The following is a 20,426-nucleotide window of genomic DNA, read 5'->3' as shown; positions in this document are numbered from 1 at the left end:
ATTCAATATCTGGCTTCAGGAATTGATTTAATGTCTGTTTCTGTTTTCTGTTCAGCCTTCCCTATAATGGACTGCACAGGCTGAACTCTTGAAGTTTGGCTACACTGAAATACATCATGATAATTTCAGGCACAGCAACCCCTTCTCAGGGCTTGATGAGAAGACTCTAGGGGTTTACTCCAGCTCTTTCCCCTAAGACTCATCAAGCCCATCTCAACCTGTTTGTAATGCTCTTATCAATGATATCTTAACCTTCATTTCACTGATATTGGCCATGCTGGAATTTCATCAGTAATCCTCACACTTGAAACAAATTCACTTTTTATGGTATCTTTCTGAGAAGTCTGCTATCATTTTTAATGTGTATTACAGTGAGATTGTAAAGGAGTTAAAATAATTCCACAAAGAACAAATCCCAAACCAGCAGCCTTCAGCACCAGATGTCATGCAGTGCTAATGGTCTGCACAAGTCTAAGCAATGCTACAGCTGCTCTTACAAGAGATTGTTTCTCCCAACAGGTGACGAAACAGTAGAAAAGGCAAAACAGAGGGAAAAAGGTCTCACAGATTAAAGTGCTCACGGAGCAGCTCTACTAAACCAGCTTCTTCCCATCACAGATTGACTGCAACAAAAAGACATTTTGATGCAGAATGAATTGTGCCTTCAAAGGCAACTTCACCACTCCTGGAGTGATTATAGGTAAAATTGGCAGGTTTTTTTTTTCCTGGTTAAAGATCCATCTTTTGGTGTATTTGAGTTAGTCTGCTTTGCTCCTAATGTCTGGAGAAAATGGAGAAAGGCTCAGTTATAAAAACCCCCAGGTTATTATTAGAGGCAAAACCATCCTTTTAGAGAAATGCAAAGTATCATACCAGAGATACTCTGCTGTCCTCACCTATCCCAAGGTAAGGAAAGCACACTGAGACATCAAGAGAATCCAGAGGCAGGTCAGCAGCAGAGACTCGTGGGCAGAAAGGCAAGAGGGCAGCTGCTGTGCCTCCAGAGTTTTCTCTTCCCTGTCTGCTATTCCCCAGCTAACAGGAGACAGTTACCTGAATCAGTGCAATCAGAGGTGAAATGACAATGGTGATGCCCACTGCCAGAACTGCAGGAAGCTGGTAGCACAAGGATTTCCCTGCCCCTGTGGGCATGCACACAAAGACATCCTTCTCTCCTGCAAAAACAACAGAAGAAAGCTCAAGGCCTCTGTGTGGTGTTGAGTTCCTCAGGCTCAGGCAGGAGGGGTGGGCAGTGACAGCACATGTGTGCATGTACCAGGTGGCACAGCAAGAAAAACCCTTCAGTTTAGGTTCTAAAGCATGGCAATACTTTGCATGCCAGCAGTGGTTTCCTTCAAAGAGCCTCAGATTGCTTTGTAAACATTTAGAGGCAGCTGTACAAAAGTACCAGAAGATACACAGAAACCAAGATAAAGAGAAGTTAAGTTATTCATGCTAAATCTCCTCCAGAAAAGCTGCTTTCACTCATTTTACAGACCTCCACTTACCACAGTACCAGCCCTATGACAGAACTTCACCATATCCTCTTAAAGCTTATCCCAGAAAGGCCCCCTCACATGAAACAGGAGTAGTAAATCTCAACCACACTGATAACATCCTGCAGTGAGTGACTGTTCCTGCACTAACCAGGATCCAGCTCAAGCCAGGAAGGTGCCAGTGACACCAGGTTAACAGGTAGGGACACCTTGCACCCAGAATCCCACTTCTGACAGGTCTGTTGTCAGCAGTGAGTGGTGACAGATGGAAACTGAACTGGGCACTGTTCTGACTCACACTGAGAAAGCTGCTGGGGGAGCTGGCAGCTTGTTTGTGTGAGCTGGCTGGCTGTTGGGGCATGTGTCAACATCAGCACAAAAATGTTTCTGATTATGGCCCAATGATTCTGATGATCTCAGCTATGCCAAGAAATCAAGTCCTCTACTGGTATTATCTTCAACACAATGACAGTTTTACTCTGAAAATGTCTGGATGTTTACAGGTTTGATGTCATCTAACCACAAACACACCAGCGGGCATGAGGAGACAGCTAGAAAAGACTCCAACAATGCTGCATTTTCCCATATCCACGATGCAATGACAGTGTTACAAAACAAGTGAAAGGAAAAGATGCAGAGCTCGTGTGCAGCACGTGCCCCTGGGCCACCAAAACCACCTCAGAGTGGGGGAGGGCATGAAGGGCTGGGTGCTGCTGCTTAGTCCAGCGAGGTGTGCTCACAGCAGGCACAACAGCAGCTCCTGCAGTGTCACCCCGCAGGGATGGAGATGGACACCCAGCACTGCTCCACACGTCTCCCGTGCCGAGCCTCACCTCTCGCCACAGCCATGGTCGCACTTTCCTGCAGGGAAGTCTTGAAGGACTCGAACCCGAAGACCTTCTGCAGTGTTTTCTGGACCCTGCCCTCCAGGCCTGGGGGAGCCTTCCCGCTCATCCTAAGGATGCTGCGAAGAGGAACCTGAGCTAGATCCGGACACGCTGCCACCCCGACCCCTGCCACCTGCACGGTCTCCTCCAGGGCCTCCCTGCCACACTGCCCCTTTTGTCGGGGCTCTCAGGGACGCTTATCCAGACCCCCTCACTGCAGAGGGACACACTGTGTTTACTCTGGGCCATCCCCTTCCCCTGGGCACAGCTCGGGGGGCCTCAAACCCGACACGGAAGGGGATGTGGGGCAGACCCCCACGCCAAACCCGACACGGAAGGGGATGTGGGGCAGACCCCCAAGCCAAACCCGACACGGAGGGGGGTGTGGGGGCAGACCCCCAAGCCAAACCCGCCATGGAGGGGGTGTGGGGGCAGACCCCCACGCCAAACCCGACACGGAGGGGGTGTGGGGGCAGACCCCCAAGCCAAACCCACCATGGAGGGGGGTACGGCTCCTTCTCACCCACCCCCCTTCCTTCCTTCCTTCCCAGGGCCCTGTGTCCTTGTACCCTCCCTGTCCCCTGTCCCACCTCCGCCCTGTCCCGGCCCCCTCCCTCCGCGCTCGCTCCACACCCGGCAGATGCTGTCGCGGCGCCACAAAATGACGTCAAAACCTTCACTTAAAGGCCCAGCCCGCGCACTTTTCATCCCCTCTGCTCCCCGGGGACGCTCCGCTCCGCCTCGCGGAGGGTGTCGCCCTCCGGCCGTGAGCTCCCCGAGCAGTTTTTCCGGTGGCTGTGAGGCCGGAACTCCCCCGGTGTAACGGAAGCCGCTGAGGCCGAGATTCCCCCGGTGCAACAGGAGCCGGTGAGGGCGGAAGAAGGGCAGCGTTGCCATGGTGACAGCGCCGCGTGCGTCATCCCCGCGCGCCGGAAGCGCGCCGCGGCCGGGGCGGAAGATGGCGGCGGCGAAGCGCAGCGTTCTCTCCTCGCTGGCGGTTTACGCCGAGGACTCGGACCCGGAGTCGGACAGCGAGGCCGGCACGGCGGGGAGCGATGGGGGAGCGCCCACGGGTGAGGGCGGGCAGGGGGCTGGGACAGGCGGCGGGCTGGGGCGCCAGGCTTCCCCCGCGCTTTCCTGGCGCCTTCCCCTATGTGAAGGGAAGGCCCCGCACGCTGCCACCTCCCCTTTCCTCACCGTTTTCCTTTTCCCTTCCTCCTTAGGAGAGAAAGGAGGCCTGGTGTCAGTTGGGTACGGGGAAGATGACTTTACCCGCCTGGATGGGGATGAGGAAGGCTATGAAGAGGAGGACGATGAGAACAGCAGGCAGTCAGTAAGTACCTCCCTGCTTTGGCAGCTTGTCTTGACCCCTTACATAGGTTGTAGAGGCTTTTCTCTTTCAACTAAAAACCCTGAATAGCGACCCGTGATGGAACCTGGAATATTGGACTCGTGGTGTGGGTTTCAGCACTTTCCAGCTCCGCCTTTCCACTTTGCTTTCAAGTGGAAAGCATTTGCCCTGACACCCATCAGCAGCTTGGCACAGCTCGTGTTGCTCGTTACTGTGTTGGTGTCGCTGGACTCTTTTATGGGAAAAAGGCTGTTATAGTCACTCCAAATAAAAGCTGTTCTTTAAACATAGTTGACCTATAAGAATTTTGTAAGAGGACCACACTGTCAGCTGGTGGATTGAAAAGAATAAATTTCTCTGCTGTCTTAATTATTCCTTTGTGTGTAGCTCAATGCACTCCCTGCATCAAGTCACCTTGATGTAAGTGTCCTGTCTACATGTGGGTGGCTTTTGTCTGTCACAGGTGCATGGCACATGTCTGATATCACCTGAATTCTGAGATAACAACAGTGTGGGGGCACAGGGCCTGGAACTCACAGTCTGTGAGTGCAGCTGCATCACACTGAAGGATGTGTAGTTCTGCCCTGGGTCTGGGGGAGTGAAACAATAAGTTTGGAGGAGAAAAGGGAAAGTTCTCATCTCCTTCCTTTGTGTTCAGCTTTTTTCTTACCACTGTGTTATCTTCATCTTATTCCAGTTCTTTCTTCTACCACATAGCCAGAACCTCAGGGCTACTCCTGTAACTTTTCCTCACTGAAATCTGCTTTGTGTGTGTTGGATCAGTCTCTTAGGAGACATTCTTTTCTGCTATTTGTCTGCCCAGGTAGCAGCCAAGAAATTCCTCAGTCTCTTGTTTTCAGTTCTGTTCTGTTGCCCCTGGTGTCTCCGTCAGCAAAGCAGTCAACCTTTTTACTGCCTCAGTGATTCTTCTTTTTATATCCAGCACTTCAAGACTCTGCTTCAGGGAGGTCTGTCTAGTTCAGAGGAAGCCCAGTGTGTGATCCAGGTGCTTGCCAAGGTCAGCTGTGTTTAGTTAGTATTAGTTTAGTAAAGGGCTTGTAAATGGAGTGGCTTTATCGCATACACAGCTTTTGGTGCAGGTTGCAGCTCTCCACCATCAGCTGCTGTTCAGGAAAGGACAATCAGTCAATCACTTTGGTATCAGCCAGTGGATCTTGGTTTGTGTTTACAGTGCAGGTTGCACAAGTTACTTCCCTTTTTTTTTTTCCCCATTAAATATTCTCTGAGCAGACTTGGAGGCTTCCTTGGCATTGCTTGTGCTGATAGCGTGTGGGGTTATGAGCTGCTTTAGAAAGAAGCTCTCAGGCTGTCCAGTGCTTTGCTCTGTGGATGTTTTAACTACTTTAGCAGTGACTGAAAAGCCTCTGTTTTTACTCAAAGGCAGTTCTCAGTAATTCTGCTTTGTTTGTTAATGTTCTTACTCCCTGCTAGGTCAGAAGTTTCTGGGAGCTGTTTCAGTTACTGTCTGCAGCATGGATAAATCAACCCATTATTGCTTTGATGAAAGTCACTTTTATCTATATAATAGAGACTGTAGAGGGGAGAGCAATCTCATTTGTGGTAAACACCAACTTAATTGGTTCTTTGCTAGTTACATGCTCACTGTAATTAACCTTTGACAATCTGGACTGAATTATTGTCATATGTGCATCTTTCAGAAAGGGAAGCTGGAGAGTAGCTGAAGTGAAGGAGTTTGTGTCTCAAACCTGTAAGAGAGGCATCTTAATTCAGTCAGTTAAAACTTACTGAGGTTATTGTGTGGTCAGTCTCTAGCTTGCCTTGTCAGAACTGGCTCATGTGCCAATGCTTTGAGGTGAGCAGTTCCTTATAAATTCTTCCTTTCAGCTGCACCTCTCATTTCACTTTTTCTTTTGTGGCCCTTTTTGAAGCCGAAACACCAAGTTCTTGTTTTGGGGCTAACATTGAAATTTATGGAAAAGTTTGGAAGAAAAACCATTTTTCTGAGTTATCTGAGTGTGAAAAACACTTTCTGCTCCTCAAACTTGTTTTGAACCCAGAGAATGTGTTTATGTCTAGAAACGGGGGTACTGGGAGGATGCCCAGTGAGGGGACAGCAGGTTTACTGCTGGAGCTTCCTGCTCACCTGGTGTGGTTTTTCACACAGTGCTGTGTTCAGTATTTTAAGCTCTCACAGGGCAGAAGTTGGCCCAGTTCTTTGGTTTATTTCTGGTTCATAAAATAAATTTTTAAGAAATGGAGACTGTTACCTGGAATTTGTCAGTGTTCCCTTCTGTGGAGGTTCACAGCATCTGCAAGCAAGGCACGAGAGCTCTGCACCAGCACGGACGTGGTGTCTGCTGGATCCCTGGAACTTGGTGCTAGGCCAGACCCTCTCCAAGCTGCATGTTTGGTTTGGTGGCAGGCCAGCTGTGTGTCCTGTGTGTGTTGCTGATGCTTGGGACTATCACAGGTCTTGCAAATGCTGCTTTTTCTGTGGGTACTGCTGAACAGAGGCTCTTCAATCACCACCTGCCAACTGGAGAGGACAGAATTATCAAAGGACAAATGCTTTTTTCCCCAGTTCTGCTGCTTCTTGTGTCTAATTCTGAGCATTCCAGAGCTGCATGAGTTTTGTAGGGACAACTGCTGTTGAGTGATGCTTTTACCTACAAAAAATCCCAAAACCAAACAAACACTTCTCCCCCTGACTGTAGGACCTTTTTTCTGTTTATGAGTGGGTGGGACAAAACTGCTCACCATGGAAAGGGTCTTGGACTGCTGCTGGGCTGCTGAATGCCCTTTGCTGTAAGTTCAGTTACTTGCCAGACTTGCTCTTTAAGCTTAATCCTGTAAATTCTTGTCTTGTAGGAAGATGACGATTCAGAGACTGAAAAACCTGAGGCTGGTGACCTAAAGGTATTTGAAAGTGTGGTCTGGTGGTGGTGGGGAAGCTCAGTAGAGGAGTAAGTTTTAACAGCATGGCTTGGTGTTCATTTGTGATCTGTAGTTAGTTCCACACCTTTTGTAGCTTTAACCTGTGTTTCTGACTTCAGTTCTGGCTTCTGCCAAAGGCAGTTGATTACAATGAAGGTTGGCCTTCATGAATTTGGTCATGTTGTGCATTAGATCTGAAGTTTGCTGACAGTATCTCACCTGTTTTGCAGTGATGTGGGAGGTGCAGCATCCAGTACAGAATTCTGTATGACCAGTGTTAGTTGGAATAATTTCTTTGTTTAGAACAACTTAATGAATAAATGATCTTGTGCTCTTACAGGCCATGGAAGGTGTCAAAATCAATTCAGTTCTCTCCAGCTCTGTCCTTCTGAACGAAGCAGTTTTGTAAAGGTCATAGATAAATTTAAAAAGTTAAATAAGATAATAGTTATTATCATAAATAGTTGAAATCATCTTTATCTTGGGATTTCACCTTGTTCCTGCTGAACAGCAGGTATTTAACAGCACACAGGACATGGATCAGGCTAAAAGCTGGAGGAAAAAAGACCAAATCCATTTGAAACTATAGACAACTGTGTTTAAATTTTTTATGTTAATTCAGTAGAAGCAGTCCTGTTCATCAGGGATGCTGAACAATTGCAAGGGCATTTATTTTATCCAGCAGCTTCCTCAAGGATGCAGGCAGTCCCTAAACTCTGCTACAAAAACCAGAGGACTGTGCTGCAAAGCAAAAATCTGTAGAGAATTTGATTTACCACAGGGCTTTGATAGGCTAAGATGAAGGCAAAAGGATGTGTTCAGCTATTCTATTTGAATTAATTTTATAGCAGCACCTTTTTTCAATATTCTTATGGATTTACAGTGATACACAGCTGGAAATCTTGGCAGCTGTACTGCAGCTGGTAAGGTCTCAGTGTGTGAAATGGCTCCCAAGGACTTGGAAATGGAATGTATTTTCTCCTTTCCTTGTTGCAAGAACGATTTTTTTTTAAAGAAAGGGAAAGGAAATCTCTCACTTTTATCCTTTTTCTACTTCTACACTTCTACATTTTTGCCCTGGTAACATGCCAGCAAGATGCTTCTGTAAAAACTGCTGGATTCAAATGTGCACTGTGAAGTAGAAATATAGATTTTTCTTAGAAGATAAATTTGGTGTAAATAGAGTTTTTGAAGTTGTGTAGTAGGGCCCTGTTGCAAGTGTGTGCATTCCTGTCTTCTCTAAAAGGGCTGTAGGACTTCAGGGCAGTGGAGAGTAGGTCTGGCAGAGAGAAAAAACTGAATTAGACTGTAGTTGCTCTTATCTGAGTAATCATACGTGCCAGAAACCTCACCACTGAATTGTGTGGGTGCTGCTTTAATACATCACTGGCATTTCATGTTGGCTTGTTTAAGAAGCCTCTTGCTTTCAGTGGGTTTTGTGTGCTGCTGTCCAGGTGCATTTTGTGCTTCTGAAGAAGAGCCACATGTGGCCACAGAGCAGCATTTCAGCTTCAGTGAGGAAGCAAACAAATGATGAATATATTAAAAATAAAAAGCATTTTGTATCTTGGTGGACTGTGCAATAGTAACTCTGCAAGAACTGAAAACGTGAATGAAAGGAAATCAATAAAATAATGGTAAAATGCAATTCCTGCCATCCCAGTGTGGCATGAAAGGTGAGAATTTGATAAGAGTAGAAGGGAGGCAAAGCTGACCTTGAGTGTGAAACTGCTGAGCTTCAGACTTCCATGTCATCCTTAATTGGTGTCTTCAAACACAGGTGAAAATTGGAATGGTGTCCTTTGGCCTTTTGTTTTTGTTTTTGTTTTTTTTAATATTAAGTGATAGCTGTAGAGCTAGCTGGCACTGGGCAAGGTGGGGCTGTGGAGGCAGCCCAGTGCCCTGCTGGGGTGTGGCTATGGGGGCACTGGTGCAGCTGTGCCAGCCCTGCTGTTGGGAAATTCACTTGGGATGGGGAGAGATGAACATCCCTGTGGAAGTATTTGTGCTTGGAGCAGTTGCAAATGTTTCCTATCCCCTTTTTCCACCAAGTGGCAGTGTTCTCCTCCACCCTCACTGCTTGGAGCTTGTAATGTCTGTGACAGCTAACAGGTGTTGCAGTTACTGTAAATCCAAAGTGCAGCCAAAAGGGAGGTCCTCGATTATAACTTGCTTACACTTTTGGGTAACTTAATTTTGTTTTGAACCTGCAGAGTGTTATAGTTGTGCCTGCTTAGTTTCATTGAGACATCAGAGACTTGGAAACAAGTTTAGACTCCCCATGCTCTTTATATATGGCTAGGGCTTTTCCAAAGTCTGAATCTGACCATAGGCAGAAAGTCAATAATTTAAAATGCATGAATGAGAAAAAGACAATACAATTAATCATCAATTATAGTCATTTCAAGCACTGAAGATACATATTTTTTTCCTTGCTTTGCCTCTTTGTACATATTGTGAATGAACTACCTAGAGCTTATACCTTGAATAATGGAGGCAGGTTGTGTGGAGCAGTTCCTTTGCTGCTGGTGCACCCTGTGATTTGGCCTCATTGTGCACTTGGATAGTGCCAGACACAAAACCTCCAGAAGAGTCAGTTGCAGTCAGTTGTGGGTGGAGTCAGAGGGGACAGAAAGTGGGGAATGATGTAAAAATTCTTTCGTAAAGAGATGATGGGGAGAGTGGAATTTAGAGCCTGCCTCAGATAGCCCCACTGGGAAGATATTTGTTTTTCAGGTTTTTCTCTTGATTCTAGGGAATCTGCCCTCGTTGGTTTTGATGAAGGGGCACTCCTTTGGCTGTTCAGCCCTGGTTCCTCACTGGAGGGGAAGCCAATACAAAGTGCTGGTTGGGACTTCAGCTTTCCTGTGGTTTTAATTTTTTTGGCAAGGAACAAGCCACAATAAGCTTTCCAAGTTCTAACATTGTCATGTCAAACACTGCTTGGCGAGATAGAGAAGTTTTTATGCACCTGTTTGGAGGAAAGGTGTGCCAGGAAGAGGAGAATATTTAAGCCTCATCAGTCACCTAGATGCATTCTTCCAGAGCAGACTTCTAGCCCATGGAATTAATGTTACTGAGCATCTGTGAGTTCTTCAGAAACACACTGTGCTTGCAGCAAAAAGCAGAATCCTTCTTTTTTAGCAACAGATTCAGATATATTCAGATTTATTCAGTTGCATCCTGTAACTGAATTTTGTAGTGCTTCAGGCATTCATGGGAAATTGGAGATTCAAATCTGGATAGAGCTAACTGCTCTTCCAGAAATCAAAGCTGGATGGATGTTCAGGCTCTGGCACAGGACAGGTTTGTGAATGGCCACAATCCCTTTTACCCGAGCAGTCACCAATTGTAAACAAGCATCTGCCTTAAAACCACTTTAGAAACAAAACCTTCTGCTTGGAAGGGAGAAGAAATAGTCAACAAAATCTGTTCTTTAACAGTGATGCTGAAAGAGTGAAATCCACAGCCTGGATGAGTTCTTTGTGCCCTTTCCTCAGCTGACAGAGCCCTGGGTACAAACTAAAGGAGGTTTGGGCTTAGGTGTGAAATGTGGTGTTGTGTTAGTTTGGAAGGACAGGGTTAACAGGGTGCTGGGGCTCTGGCCAGCAGCTGGCTCTGGTTACAGTCTTGATGCAGTAACAAGATATGAGCTTTCAGAGCTCACTAAATGGACCAGCCCTGCTGGAAAATGAAAAATGAACCTTAAAATATTGACCTTGTGCTCCAAGCCTCACCTGAGGGGTTCTGTGCTTCATATTGGAGGGCTGGATGAATAACAGGTTGCAAGTGTTGATCAAGGACAGAGCCCAGCCCTGCAGCTTGGCTCCTGGAGTTTTCCCAGAGGGAAATCATTAACTCTTGAGCCTTCATTGTTGTTTCAGGACCAGCCAGTGCAGGAAAGCTAAGAAATTTGCCACTCCCTTGGCAGGTGAATGTCTGACACATGGTAGCAGTTTTTCAGAACAGGTGGCTACTTTGATGTTTTCGTTTCCTCATTTTGTTTTAAGGGTCCCCTCTGCCTGCTCGAGGTGTTGTATGGAGAGGCAGCCAAGCTGGGATCTCTCAGAAGGCTGTCAGATTTTCAGAGGAATACTGTGCCTCTAAGCATGTCTAAGTACCTCCTCTTGATAATCATCAGCTCTTTATTATGTTTAGCTTTTATTGATCCAGCATACCTGTAAAGTAATTCTACTGTGTTATGATGTGTAGGTGTGTACTAATACTTAGAGGCTTTTGACTGCGGTGGTTTTTTTTATCTTGCCTACCCATTGACCTGTTTGTTTAAATACCAAAATTATCTTGATTTAAAGTAAAAGTGGTAAGTGCTGAGAACCAGTAAATGGGTGTGTGTGCAGTAATGTAATCCTTGAAATTAACTCTTACTTTGATATGGCATATTAATTTTTCTGAATTCAGCACACATTCATCAAGCCAGGTTCTCAAAAAATACTTGAACCTACTCATTAGCTTTCATCTCAGGTGTAATTATTTTGCTCCAAAGAAGGGGAAAAGTATGTTTGGGAAATGTTCTGTGCTTAACTTAATATCCTTGCATTATGCATGGCTGTGAGCATACCTCTGTAAACACTTTCAAACATGAACTGTGCATTTCCCAGGGTTGGGGTCAAGGTTAGAACTCCTGTGGTTTGTTTCCTCACTCATTCCTTTGCCTGAAGGTGCCAGTGATAAGCACTGCAATCTCAGATTTGTTTTCTGTGTTTTAGCTTCCTTTTAATATAATTGTGTAAAATGCTTCCAACTCTGTGTGTTTTTCCCTTGTTTTAGGTTTAACAGATGCTTTTTCAGAGCTCTATAGAGAGAACCAGAGAGTTTTGCAGAGAGTTTAGGGAGGAGTAGAGGTAACTCAGCTGCAAATGCTGTCTTTGCACTGCCCAGACATGAAACCAGCTGATACCAGCTGATATCTGGGCGAATCTTGGTTATTGCCAGAGAATATCACAGGCAGTCTGCGTGCAGGAAGCAAAACAACATTTGGCAACTGGGATTATTTTGCCCCTTGCCACACGTACTCCTGTCTCCAGCTCTGTCTGAGAGGGAGACAGATCACAGCCTTGTCGGGCTCTGAACTTGGAATACCTCCTGGAGAGCTCCTGGCTTCCATCCAGCTCTGGAGCTGTTTGGAAGATGAGACATGTCCGTGGACATGCTTGTTCCTTCCTCCCCGCCGGGCATACATGTTGCAGCAGACTCTTCACTCCCTGCAGTACTGAATACCAGGGATTATTGACACAGGTGTGGCTTGCCTTCTTCCAAAGAAGAGCCAGGCTTGTTCTGTTTGTCTTTAAACTTGAAGAAAAGTCCTTTCTGGAGCTGCTTCCCCTTGCATATTTCACCTGATAAAGCTCTGAGTTCTTCAAGTCTGGCTCTGTAGCTGCAATTATTTCTGGCTGCTGTTCTCAAACAGTGTTCTGAGTGTGCAGGTCTGTGCATGTCACAGTGAGAAGCTGAGCAGTCAGCACAGATGGAACATTGCCTCAAATACCAGCAAATAGCTGAAAATAGCTCCTTCCAGCTGCCCTGTTCTGGGTACAGAAGGAGCAAAATCTGGATAAACTCCGTGGGATCCATTCATGAAGGAGTGAATTTCTCGCTGAGGATACTTGCTATTACACCTTGCCTCTACTCCAAACCATGAAGAATTTTTAGTACTGTGTGCTAGTGGAGAAGGCTTGTGCAAGAAGTTAATTTTGTCTCCTGAGCTTTTCCTTTGCTGCTGTGAGGCTTCAGAATTTTCACAGCCCGCCTTCACCTTCTACTTGATTCTACACTGCAACAAACTATAAAAAATAAAATCATCGAAGTACCTTGACACCTCCAACCTTGTTATGTCTTGCTGGTTCTTCACCAATGAATTTCTTTTTCACTGTAGTAAGCAAAAAGGACTTGAAAGAATTCTTGGGCTGTGTAGATCAGGGGCAGGCTGCTGGAAGCTGTTGTGCTCCTGGGCTGTGAAGGGAATCGGGTAGCTTTGGGACCATGCTTCACTGGGAAGCAGGTGTTACTCATTGTACCTCCACATGGAAAGCAAAAGTTCTGGCACACAGTTCCTTGACTGGAAATTACTCCTAACAAATAATCTTTGTCAAATACTGAGATAGCATATGTCAGGTGAATGGAGTCAAGTTTCAAAGAAGTTATTTAAAGGCTTTATGCTATGAATGCTTCTTTTCTAAAGCTCTTTCTCGCTGAAATGTTTTGCCAGGTCTTGGTTGGGATTTTTTCAGTGGGTGGGTTTTTTTTTCATTTCATTAATGAATGTGTATTTTTAGATGTAATTTAGCTGGAAAAGTAAAAGGCAGTCTCAGCTATGCACAGGAATTGACTGTTTGATTTGTTCCTCCTTTCCTTTCTGTCTGTGACTATCTCCAAACAGATTTGTAAAGCCTATATATAAGTGTCACTGAAGGGTGGATGTATCAGGGTTTCATATGGTGGCTTATTTCTGAGCTGCTGTATTTCTCCTGGTATGTAGATCATGGTCCCTACAGGTTTTTCTTAGTTAAATTTCTTATGCTGAACTGGGCGCTTTGCCTGGAGCTATGTAGCAGAGCTGGCAAACAGGATATGGCTGTAGGAAATGTGCTTGTTTCAAGCTTTCTCTTGGGATTCTCCTCTCACAATACAAGAAAAGAAAAAGGGTGGAGGGAGGAGGAATAAAAGCATTGTACTCCTGTTGCCTGGCTTTCTCTTCCCCAGACTCTAAATGCACTTGACATGCACGCTGCTGCCTTCAGCCTGGGAGCACACCAACATCAGGCAGATCTGGGGAGCAAGAAATGAAATCATGTCATGCACTTTTAATATTAAGTGAGACATTTCTGGTCTTCTGTTCCCATGAGCACTTCTGATCTCTGTAGAGGAAAAACAAGAACATAATTGCTACCATGTTCTTTTAAAAAAGAAAAGAAAGGGGAGAAAAAAAAGCATGAGGCAGGGTTCAGGGCTTTCTCCTGCTGCCTGCATGATGTAGACTTTTCACCTGTTTGCTCTGGCAAGGCCATCATCACTATTGGCTTAGACAGCTCTTCTAACACTTTCTGCTAATTTATTATTTCTTTCCATCATACTCAGCCAAGTGAGGCTGTTTGTGTTTTGGGACTACACAGAATTGTAGAGAGGAGGGAAAATTACAAAAACATGTTGCTGGCACTTGCTCAGATTCAAGAAATCCACTGTAACAGCTGTTACAGCAGCAGATCCCCTGGCTACTGGTAGAAGCACTGTACTGAAAAATTCTCTGCAATATCTTCAAACTAATATACTGCTTGATAATGATGTGACTAGTCTGTACATTTTGTGGCTGACAGTTTAAATTGGCATTAAATTTATGTGCAAACAATCACATGAAGTAGTTGGGAGAGAGAAGAAATTCTGCAACACAAGAGCCTTGCTGAAAAAAAAATAAAATGTTGAGGGAAGGTACTGTCTGAGCTAGTTGCTTTTAATATTACCTGGAAGTCACTGGAAGAATGAAGCTGCAGTTGGCTGCAAGGCTGGGAATGCAACTGAGCAGTGGCAAACCTGACATTAACTTCACCATTTCTTAAAATTCACATCTTTGTTAAAGCCATCACGATCTGGTTTTGTGTCTCCTGTCTCTTGAGCCATTTCTCCTGGTAGCTTGAAGTGCACCTGCACTGACATGTGCACCTGCTTCTGCAAGAATTGCTTGAATTTGTGTCTTGTGGTGACAGTTAATGCCAGCAGTTATGTTAGATGTGAGCATTGAGCTGGATTTATGGGTCTTGTTTCAGCAAGGATTTAGTGAGCATTGTTTTAAGTCTGTCCATTCTTTCTATTAAATAAAGCTGTTCTGGGCAAGCCTGTCCAAACTGGAATTCATCAGTCTCAGATTCATATTGTTTTGCTTCCTTCCTTTAATCTCTGTTCCATGCTGTGAGGATTGTGTTGGGTTGTTTTTATTTTCCTTGGGGCTTGAGCAGACACTGTTTTTTATGTAACTGGATGGAGACACTGTAGGACTGAAAAGATGGTCTATATTTCACCCCAGTGAGGTGAAAGCTCCAGGCAAAATGCAGCACTTTCCTTATGTGTGTGTATACACATTCCCTTCATCTTACTCCTCTTTAACTGATGATGATACATGAAAACTGAACCAGCACTCACGAGCCAAGTTCTTGCAGGCAGTCATCTTGTCCAGGGCTTGGAAAAAAACCATTTGTCTTGGGAAAGTGGAAAAAATGAAAAACGTTTTCCTATACTCAAACAGGATTAGTAACAGCATAACTGTTGGCTGCTGTCAGTGAGCTGATGTGCACAATTGTTGTTGGAAGCACAGACATCTATGGAAAAGGTGCAGTTTGGGGTTTTTTAAATACTTTGTCCATAGCAGCTTGTGCCCTTCAGTCTGTTCTTTATTAGGCTCCAGATGAGGGGGAAGGAGTCTCCCTCGTGCTTGTTTTTGTGTTTCCAGTCTTCCAGCTTGGCTCTGGAGCACCATGGCATCCATCCCTTGACTCCTTTCAGAGGCTCTGTTGGAATGGGGCTGTCTGGCTTTGGGCCCTTGAACCATTGATCTTGTGAGATCAAGGCTGCAGAGTAGATGGCAGCCAGAAAATCAACCTGCTGAGTTCATGATGTAGCACAGTACTGGGGTTTGCTTATTTGTTTATCATTTTTTTTTTAACTCAGTTGAGCAATAAGTGAATTTAGAGTTGCTTCTGTACAGATTTTCAGTGGTTTGGTTTGTAAAAACTCTATGGTACAGTTGTCACTAGCAAAGTCTTAGCCTTAATTTTGAAAGGCCTCAGAATTCAAATGAAAATTAACTCTTTAAGTGATGCCTTTAGCTCTGAGATGCTTGAAATCTCTAGTAATTTCATATATTTACTCTGATAGGGAGTTTTGACATAAAATCCCTCCTGCTGGAACCACTCACCTGCTTGATTTTATGCTCCATGTGAGATACTTATACATAACACAGTGGGTATTGGTGATGTAATCTGCAGAGAGATCACCTTTTCCTAAGTGGGTTTAGGTAACTTCCCTATATAAAATTCAGTTACCTTCAAATTTCCATTGTTTAAATGCTTTGGAATTCCTTTAGAAATCTCTCATCCACGCATAAATATTTCTTCTCTTTCATAACCAAAAAGTAGCAACTTTCCAGTATTTATTGTACCTTATTTTTCCACTTAGTGATTCTCCATTTCATTCCACTTAATGTATTAGGTAAGATCTGCAGATTTGTTGTTTTTATGCTGTCTTTCCTAATCAGTTCATTGTACTCATCATGTGTCTCAAACTTAAATTAGCCTAAGGGAGTGTAGAACCCTTCTCATGTGATTGCTCCACTGGAAGTTTTTGGAACGTTCTGGATCTTCAGTAGGTACTCAGAGCTTTGAACAAGACATCTCAAACCTTTCATCTGCCAAACTTTAGTCAAGTTGTTGGTGCTTGCCTCAGAGTTTTCAACAGCAAACTAAGCAAATATGAACAAGCACTGGAGGAGAAGTTGGTCATCCATTTGTTTTTTGAAGGCATTTCAGAGGTTTGAAAGCAGCCCAAGTTAATGAAAAGCTGTGTTGATGTCTCCAGCCCGTTCAGGATGGAGCAGTGGGTGGGGGTATGAAGGAACTCATCACTAAGCAAAATTCCTGTCCCTGGGCAGTGAGGTGTGGCTGCAATCCAGGGCTGAACGTGTTTGCTTTTGCTTGGTGTAGCTCTGGGCTCTCTGATGTCTTGGCTGAGGCCTGTGGATGTGGGGACTGGACTTGTTGGAGTGGCTGTGGTGGGAAAGTGTGGGCCAGGGCAAAACAGTGGAGCCTGATAGCACTGGCTTGATTTAGCCTGTTATAAACAGGACAGACTTAAAGGATACAAATTAAAGAAGAAAATTCTGGTTAAAGCAAACTTACTGATGGTTCTGGAAGCTCATAGAGCAGCTGACATTTCCGAGATCTTTGTCTAATATAAGGTACATGGCAGGAGAGGGTTTAGCCATCGGATTCTCTGTCAGTATATTAGTTCATGTTTCCTGAGAGCTGTGTACTTATGCTTGGTACTAACTCTAGGCATACAAGAGACTTGAAAATGAGCTTCTGGACAAGTCAGAAATGCAGCACAGCCCCTTGCAGAGCTGTTAGTGGTCCAAATAAGAGAGCAGCCTTTTTGGGGCCACGTAGCCCATGTCTAATGACCTGAATTTGTCTGTGCCACTGTGTTGCTTAAGTGCCTGCCTGGCAATATTGCTATTTTGGGGGATTATTTCTCTTGTAAGAAGTGAGCAGAAGGAGATGGGAAGCTTAATAGAATAATAAATGCAGAACTGGGTATGAGGAAGGACCAAGAAGTGCTCAGGGAGGTAGCCTGTCTCTTCCACTTCCCCCTCAGTTCCACTTAAAATTTACAAGAGATAAGAGTGCAGGATGTAGTTTAGTCAAGGTTGGAGCTAAAGCAGATCCCTCCTTTCACCTCTACAAACATTTGCTTGTTGTCTCAAACCAAGGTGAGAAATAGTTTTAATTACCCATCTTCCCTTCCCCCTGAAAGGGAATGATCAGCCTCCTGACACATGTGTTTACAGCTGGTGAGTCACTGTATGTGCCTGGACAGATGTTACCTTGCATCTGCAGCTGCGTGAGCTTCTCCAGCCCCCATGGTCATCTGGATTTGTCCTCACAGCCTATGAGTTACCACAGAACTGCTCCCACTTCTCCAGTGGTGACCTGAAACCCAGTCTGTGAACTCCTCATCCACGTAGGTTTGTGGAGAACGCAGTCTGGATTCCCTGGATTCCTGTCCAGTGCCCTCACCAGAGAGAGCTACTGCTTTGGCATAAATTTTTGCTTTGAAATGTCATGCTCCTATTTAATTTTTTCTCTGGGAGAAGAGCTGTTGATGCACACACCAAAGGCATTGTCTCAGAGGGGTTGGAGCTGTGACACTTCAGCTCGTCTCAGAGGGGCCTGGGGCCAGCTGGCCAGGGAGAAGATGTGTGTTCCTCTGTGTACTTCTTTCTTTTTGTAAAATAGCTTTTTTTCTAAAATAGCTTTAGCCTTGTATTTTTGTGATCCAAGTGTACTAATGCAGAAATAGCGCTTTCCTTTTTTTTTTTTTTCTTTTTTTTTGTGTTTTCCATGAATGGCTATAAAAAAATGCCCTGTAGCAGTTAGTGCCACACAAAGAATGTGTTTTTCTGCTTCCAGAGGGCTTTGGCTTCTCTGAAAATGGGTCATTTTCAGAGTGAGTTTGGCACAAGCTATTCCCACATCTGCCTTGGTGACCTCACTGCTCTCTCCTCACCTGATGCACCTCTCACCTGACTGGAAATGGAGAAAAGGAGGGGGTCAGGGAGCTGTTACCAAGCAGCAAGGAGGCACCATTCTGTTAGTGTCAGGTTCAATGAATGGCTTCAGTGTTTGGAGGCACTGAGGAATTTTGGACGAACAGTCCAGTGAGTCACAAAAGGTCTTTAGGAGGGAGGCAGAGGAAGAGGGCAATGTTGGGATACAGCTGGTAATGTTTCAGAAACTTTATTTGTGCTGAACTTGATATTGCTTGTGACTCTCCTGGGATCTCCCAGAAGCACCAAAATATTTGGGTGTTGGTCTCAGTATGGTGAAACCATATTTAAGATTGTCTTATCCTACATAAAGCCTCCTGCTCAGCACACTCTGCTGCAAACATCTGCAAATGAAGTGTCCTTGATTTCTTCAACCAGGCAAGGATTAGCTGTGTGGCCATCTCCAAACAGAGCACTGCAAGCCAGTGCAGGTTGGCTGTATCACTCCTGGAAAGCAGCAGCCAGAGAACTGCCAGTGGGATCACCCTTCTAAAATAGGAACACGGGATCTGCATCACCACCACGCTCCCTGGCAGTTTGGTTTGCAGAGGGTTTGTCAGCCAAAGCAGAGATGAATTTAGCATCATACACACACATCTGGCAAACCTCTGCAGCCTGGGACTCTGCAGAGCTCCAGGAGCCTCCCAGAGCCTGGAGAGGCTGATCAGGAGCTGCCCTGAAGTCCCTGAGCTCTGGGAGCACCTGGGCTGTTGTCACATTCCTCTGGGGAGTGCACCAGGCTGATCCTGCTCAGCACTGGGAGCTGCACGGGTCTGTGGTTGGCATTCCCAGGACTAAAGGATTCTCCTGTGGGCTGGATCCAGCCTGTGTTCACCTAACTGTGCTCTAAAACACTGACTCCTGCTTGGTGCCCAGGGCCAGTCACCAAAAATGAAGAATCTATGGCTTGATCTGTTTTGAGGAAAGGCTTTGTGTACAGCAGTTTCTCTGGAATTCCAAATGAGTTCAGTGTCCAAGAGCTGGTGAAACAAAGCCTTAATTCTTTCATTAAATTTAGCTTCGCAAAGAAATGGAGCATCCTATTAGACTTTGACTTTCATGGGTCTGGACATTGTCCTCTTACCTAATAAATTGGATTTCATTCTTAATTTTTATTCTCTTGTCTCAGAAAAAAGTTGTACATTTCTAAATTAACAGTGTAGCTTTTTAGGTTGGAGGTAAACTTGACTAAAATCTGTTTCTTCCTCCTTTGTTGCAGGAATTCTCAGAAGTGGAGAAAAGAGATCCTCAGGAGCTAGTTGGTAAGTTCACTCAAAAGTATTTATTCACAGGTTTTTATTCAAGCTAGACCTTATAAGTAAAAAGCATCTTCCCTCTGCCCTGGCAATGCTGTAATTTCAATTACTGCTTAATATTTTCAGTGAACTTTTCTTCTGGGAGAAAGGCTTCATACCTAAAATTATGAAAATAATTTCATGTTTAAAACATGTATGTAAAGGGCAGTGTTGGTGTTTTTCTAGATAAGCTTAAAACCAAGTGTAGCTTTGTCTAGACAGAGCCAATGGAACCAAGAGTGATGACTTTGTTCTGTGGCTTCCAAAACTCACTAAAAGTATCCCCATTTAAATGTGAGCCATTTACAGATTTGCAGCTGCTGTGCTGACATAGTACTCTGTGTTTTCTAATAGTTACTAAAACTTGATTTTTGTGACATCTCATTTATTCATTGCACCACTATTAGATTTGGAAAGTCCAGAGTTGTCAGCTTGAAATACAATCCTCTGCTTGTTCTCTTCGGAGCTGCACAGAAACTGCATTTTATATTGCATTTCTGACTGTCTTGAACTGATTCTCTCTTCCTGAGATGACTCCTGCAGTTGTGTGGTATCATGTAATAATATAATTAAAAAGTAATGAGTTTGGAAGTTGCTTCATCTCTTAAATCAGTTTTATATTTCAGCCATAAAATGTGGTAAGTGTAAATTAAGATGGTAAATACTCAGGTGCTCAGCTGTGACTCCTACAGCAGCCATCACTGAAGTCTGGGATTTATAAGTCCTTTTTAGTTGGCCTGCCCAGACTTTGCAACTGCTCTATTGGATTTTCTGCCTTTAGAGGGCAAAACTGCTTCAACAAATCTCATCATCAAATACAACAGAAATCTTTCTCCAGTCTACTCATCCTCCTCAAAATGCACCCTGGAAGCATGGATGAGACAACAGCTAAAAAGTACCCCAAAATCTCTGGAAGCCAACTGCTCTTTTCCTCTGTATTGAACAGAAAATATGGGTGAAGCTGTGCAGTTGTGAAGCAATGTAGTGGAAAGTCCTTTCTTACTGAAGGTGTAAGGCTCAGGTTACAATTCTGGTAGTCTCCTTTCCCCACAGTGACTGCCCAGACTGGATTTCTTTGTCTCACCAAGACTTGCACATGGCTTTAAAAGCAGCACAGGGAGTACTTGGTAGTGTCACAGCTCATGGGTGAGC

The 20,426-nt window shown here is 44.7% G+C and overlaps 2 protein-coding genes across 4 annotated transcripts in view; one reads left to right on the top strand and one right to left on the bottom strand.

Annotated features, from left to right (window-relative positions):
• The window catches only part of RECQL5 (RecQ like helicase 5), a 37,825-nt gene extending 34,581 nt beyond the window's left edge, over positions 1–3,244 (bottom strand). The window contains exons 1-3 of one of the 2 annotated variants that reach the window (XM_021541662.3): positions 3,017–3,244; positions 2,330–2,460; positions 1,054–1,175 (exon numbers count right to left, since the gene is read on the bottom strand). In XM_021541662.3, coding sequence (XP_021397337.2) covers positions 1,054–1,175; positions 2,330–2,450 — 243 coding nt within the window. In that variant the 5' untranslated portion in view covers positions 2,451–2,460; positions 3,017–3,244. Of the gene's footprint in view, positions 1–1,053; positions 1,176–2,329; positions 2,748–3,016 lie in introns of those variants that run through there. The other variant, XM_077787351.1, reaches the window with a different exon arrangement.
• Positions 3,245–3,297: 53 nt separating this feature from the next.
• The window catches only part of SAP30BP (SAP30 binding protein), a 31,729-nt gene continuing 14,600 nt past the window's right edge, over positions 3,298–20,426 (top strand). The window contains exons 1-4 of one of the 2 annotated variants that reach the window (XM_021541665.3): positions 3,305–3,456; positions 3,607–3,716; positions 6,585–6,632; positions 19,199–19,241. In XM_021541665.3, coding sequence (XP_021397340.1) covers positions 3,342–3,456; positions 3,607–3,716; positions 6,585–6,632; positions 19,199–19,241 — 316 coding nt within the window. In that variant the 5' untranslated portion in view covers positions 3,305–3,341. Of the gene's footprint in view, positions 3,457–3,606; positions 3,717–6,584; positions 6,633–19,198; positions 19,242–20,426 lie in introns of both variants that reach the window. The other variant, XM_021541666.3, reaches the window with a different exon arrangement.

This window comes from Lonchura striata, chromosome 19 (genome assembly GCF_046129695.1).
Source record: "Lonchura striata isolate bLonStr1 chromosome 19, bLonStr1.mat, whole genome shotgun sequence".
In the NCBI taxonomy this organism is placed as follows: Eukaryota; Metazoa; Chordata; class Aves; order Passeriformes; family Estrildidae; genus Lonchura; species Lonchura striata.
Note: the sequence above shows the minus strand (reverse complement) of the source record. Positions and strands in the feature narration are given on the sequence as shown.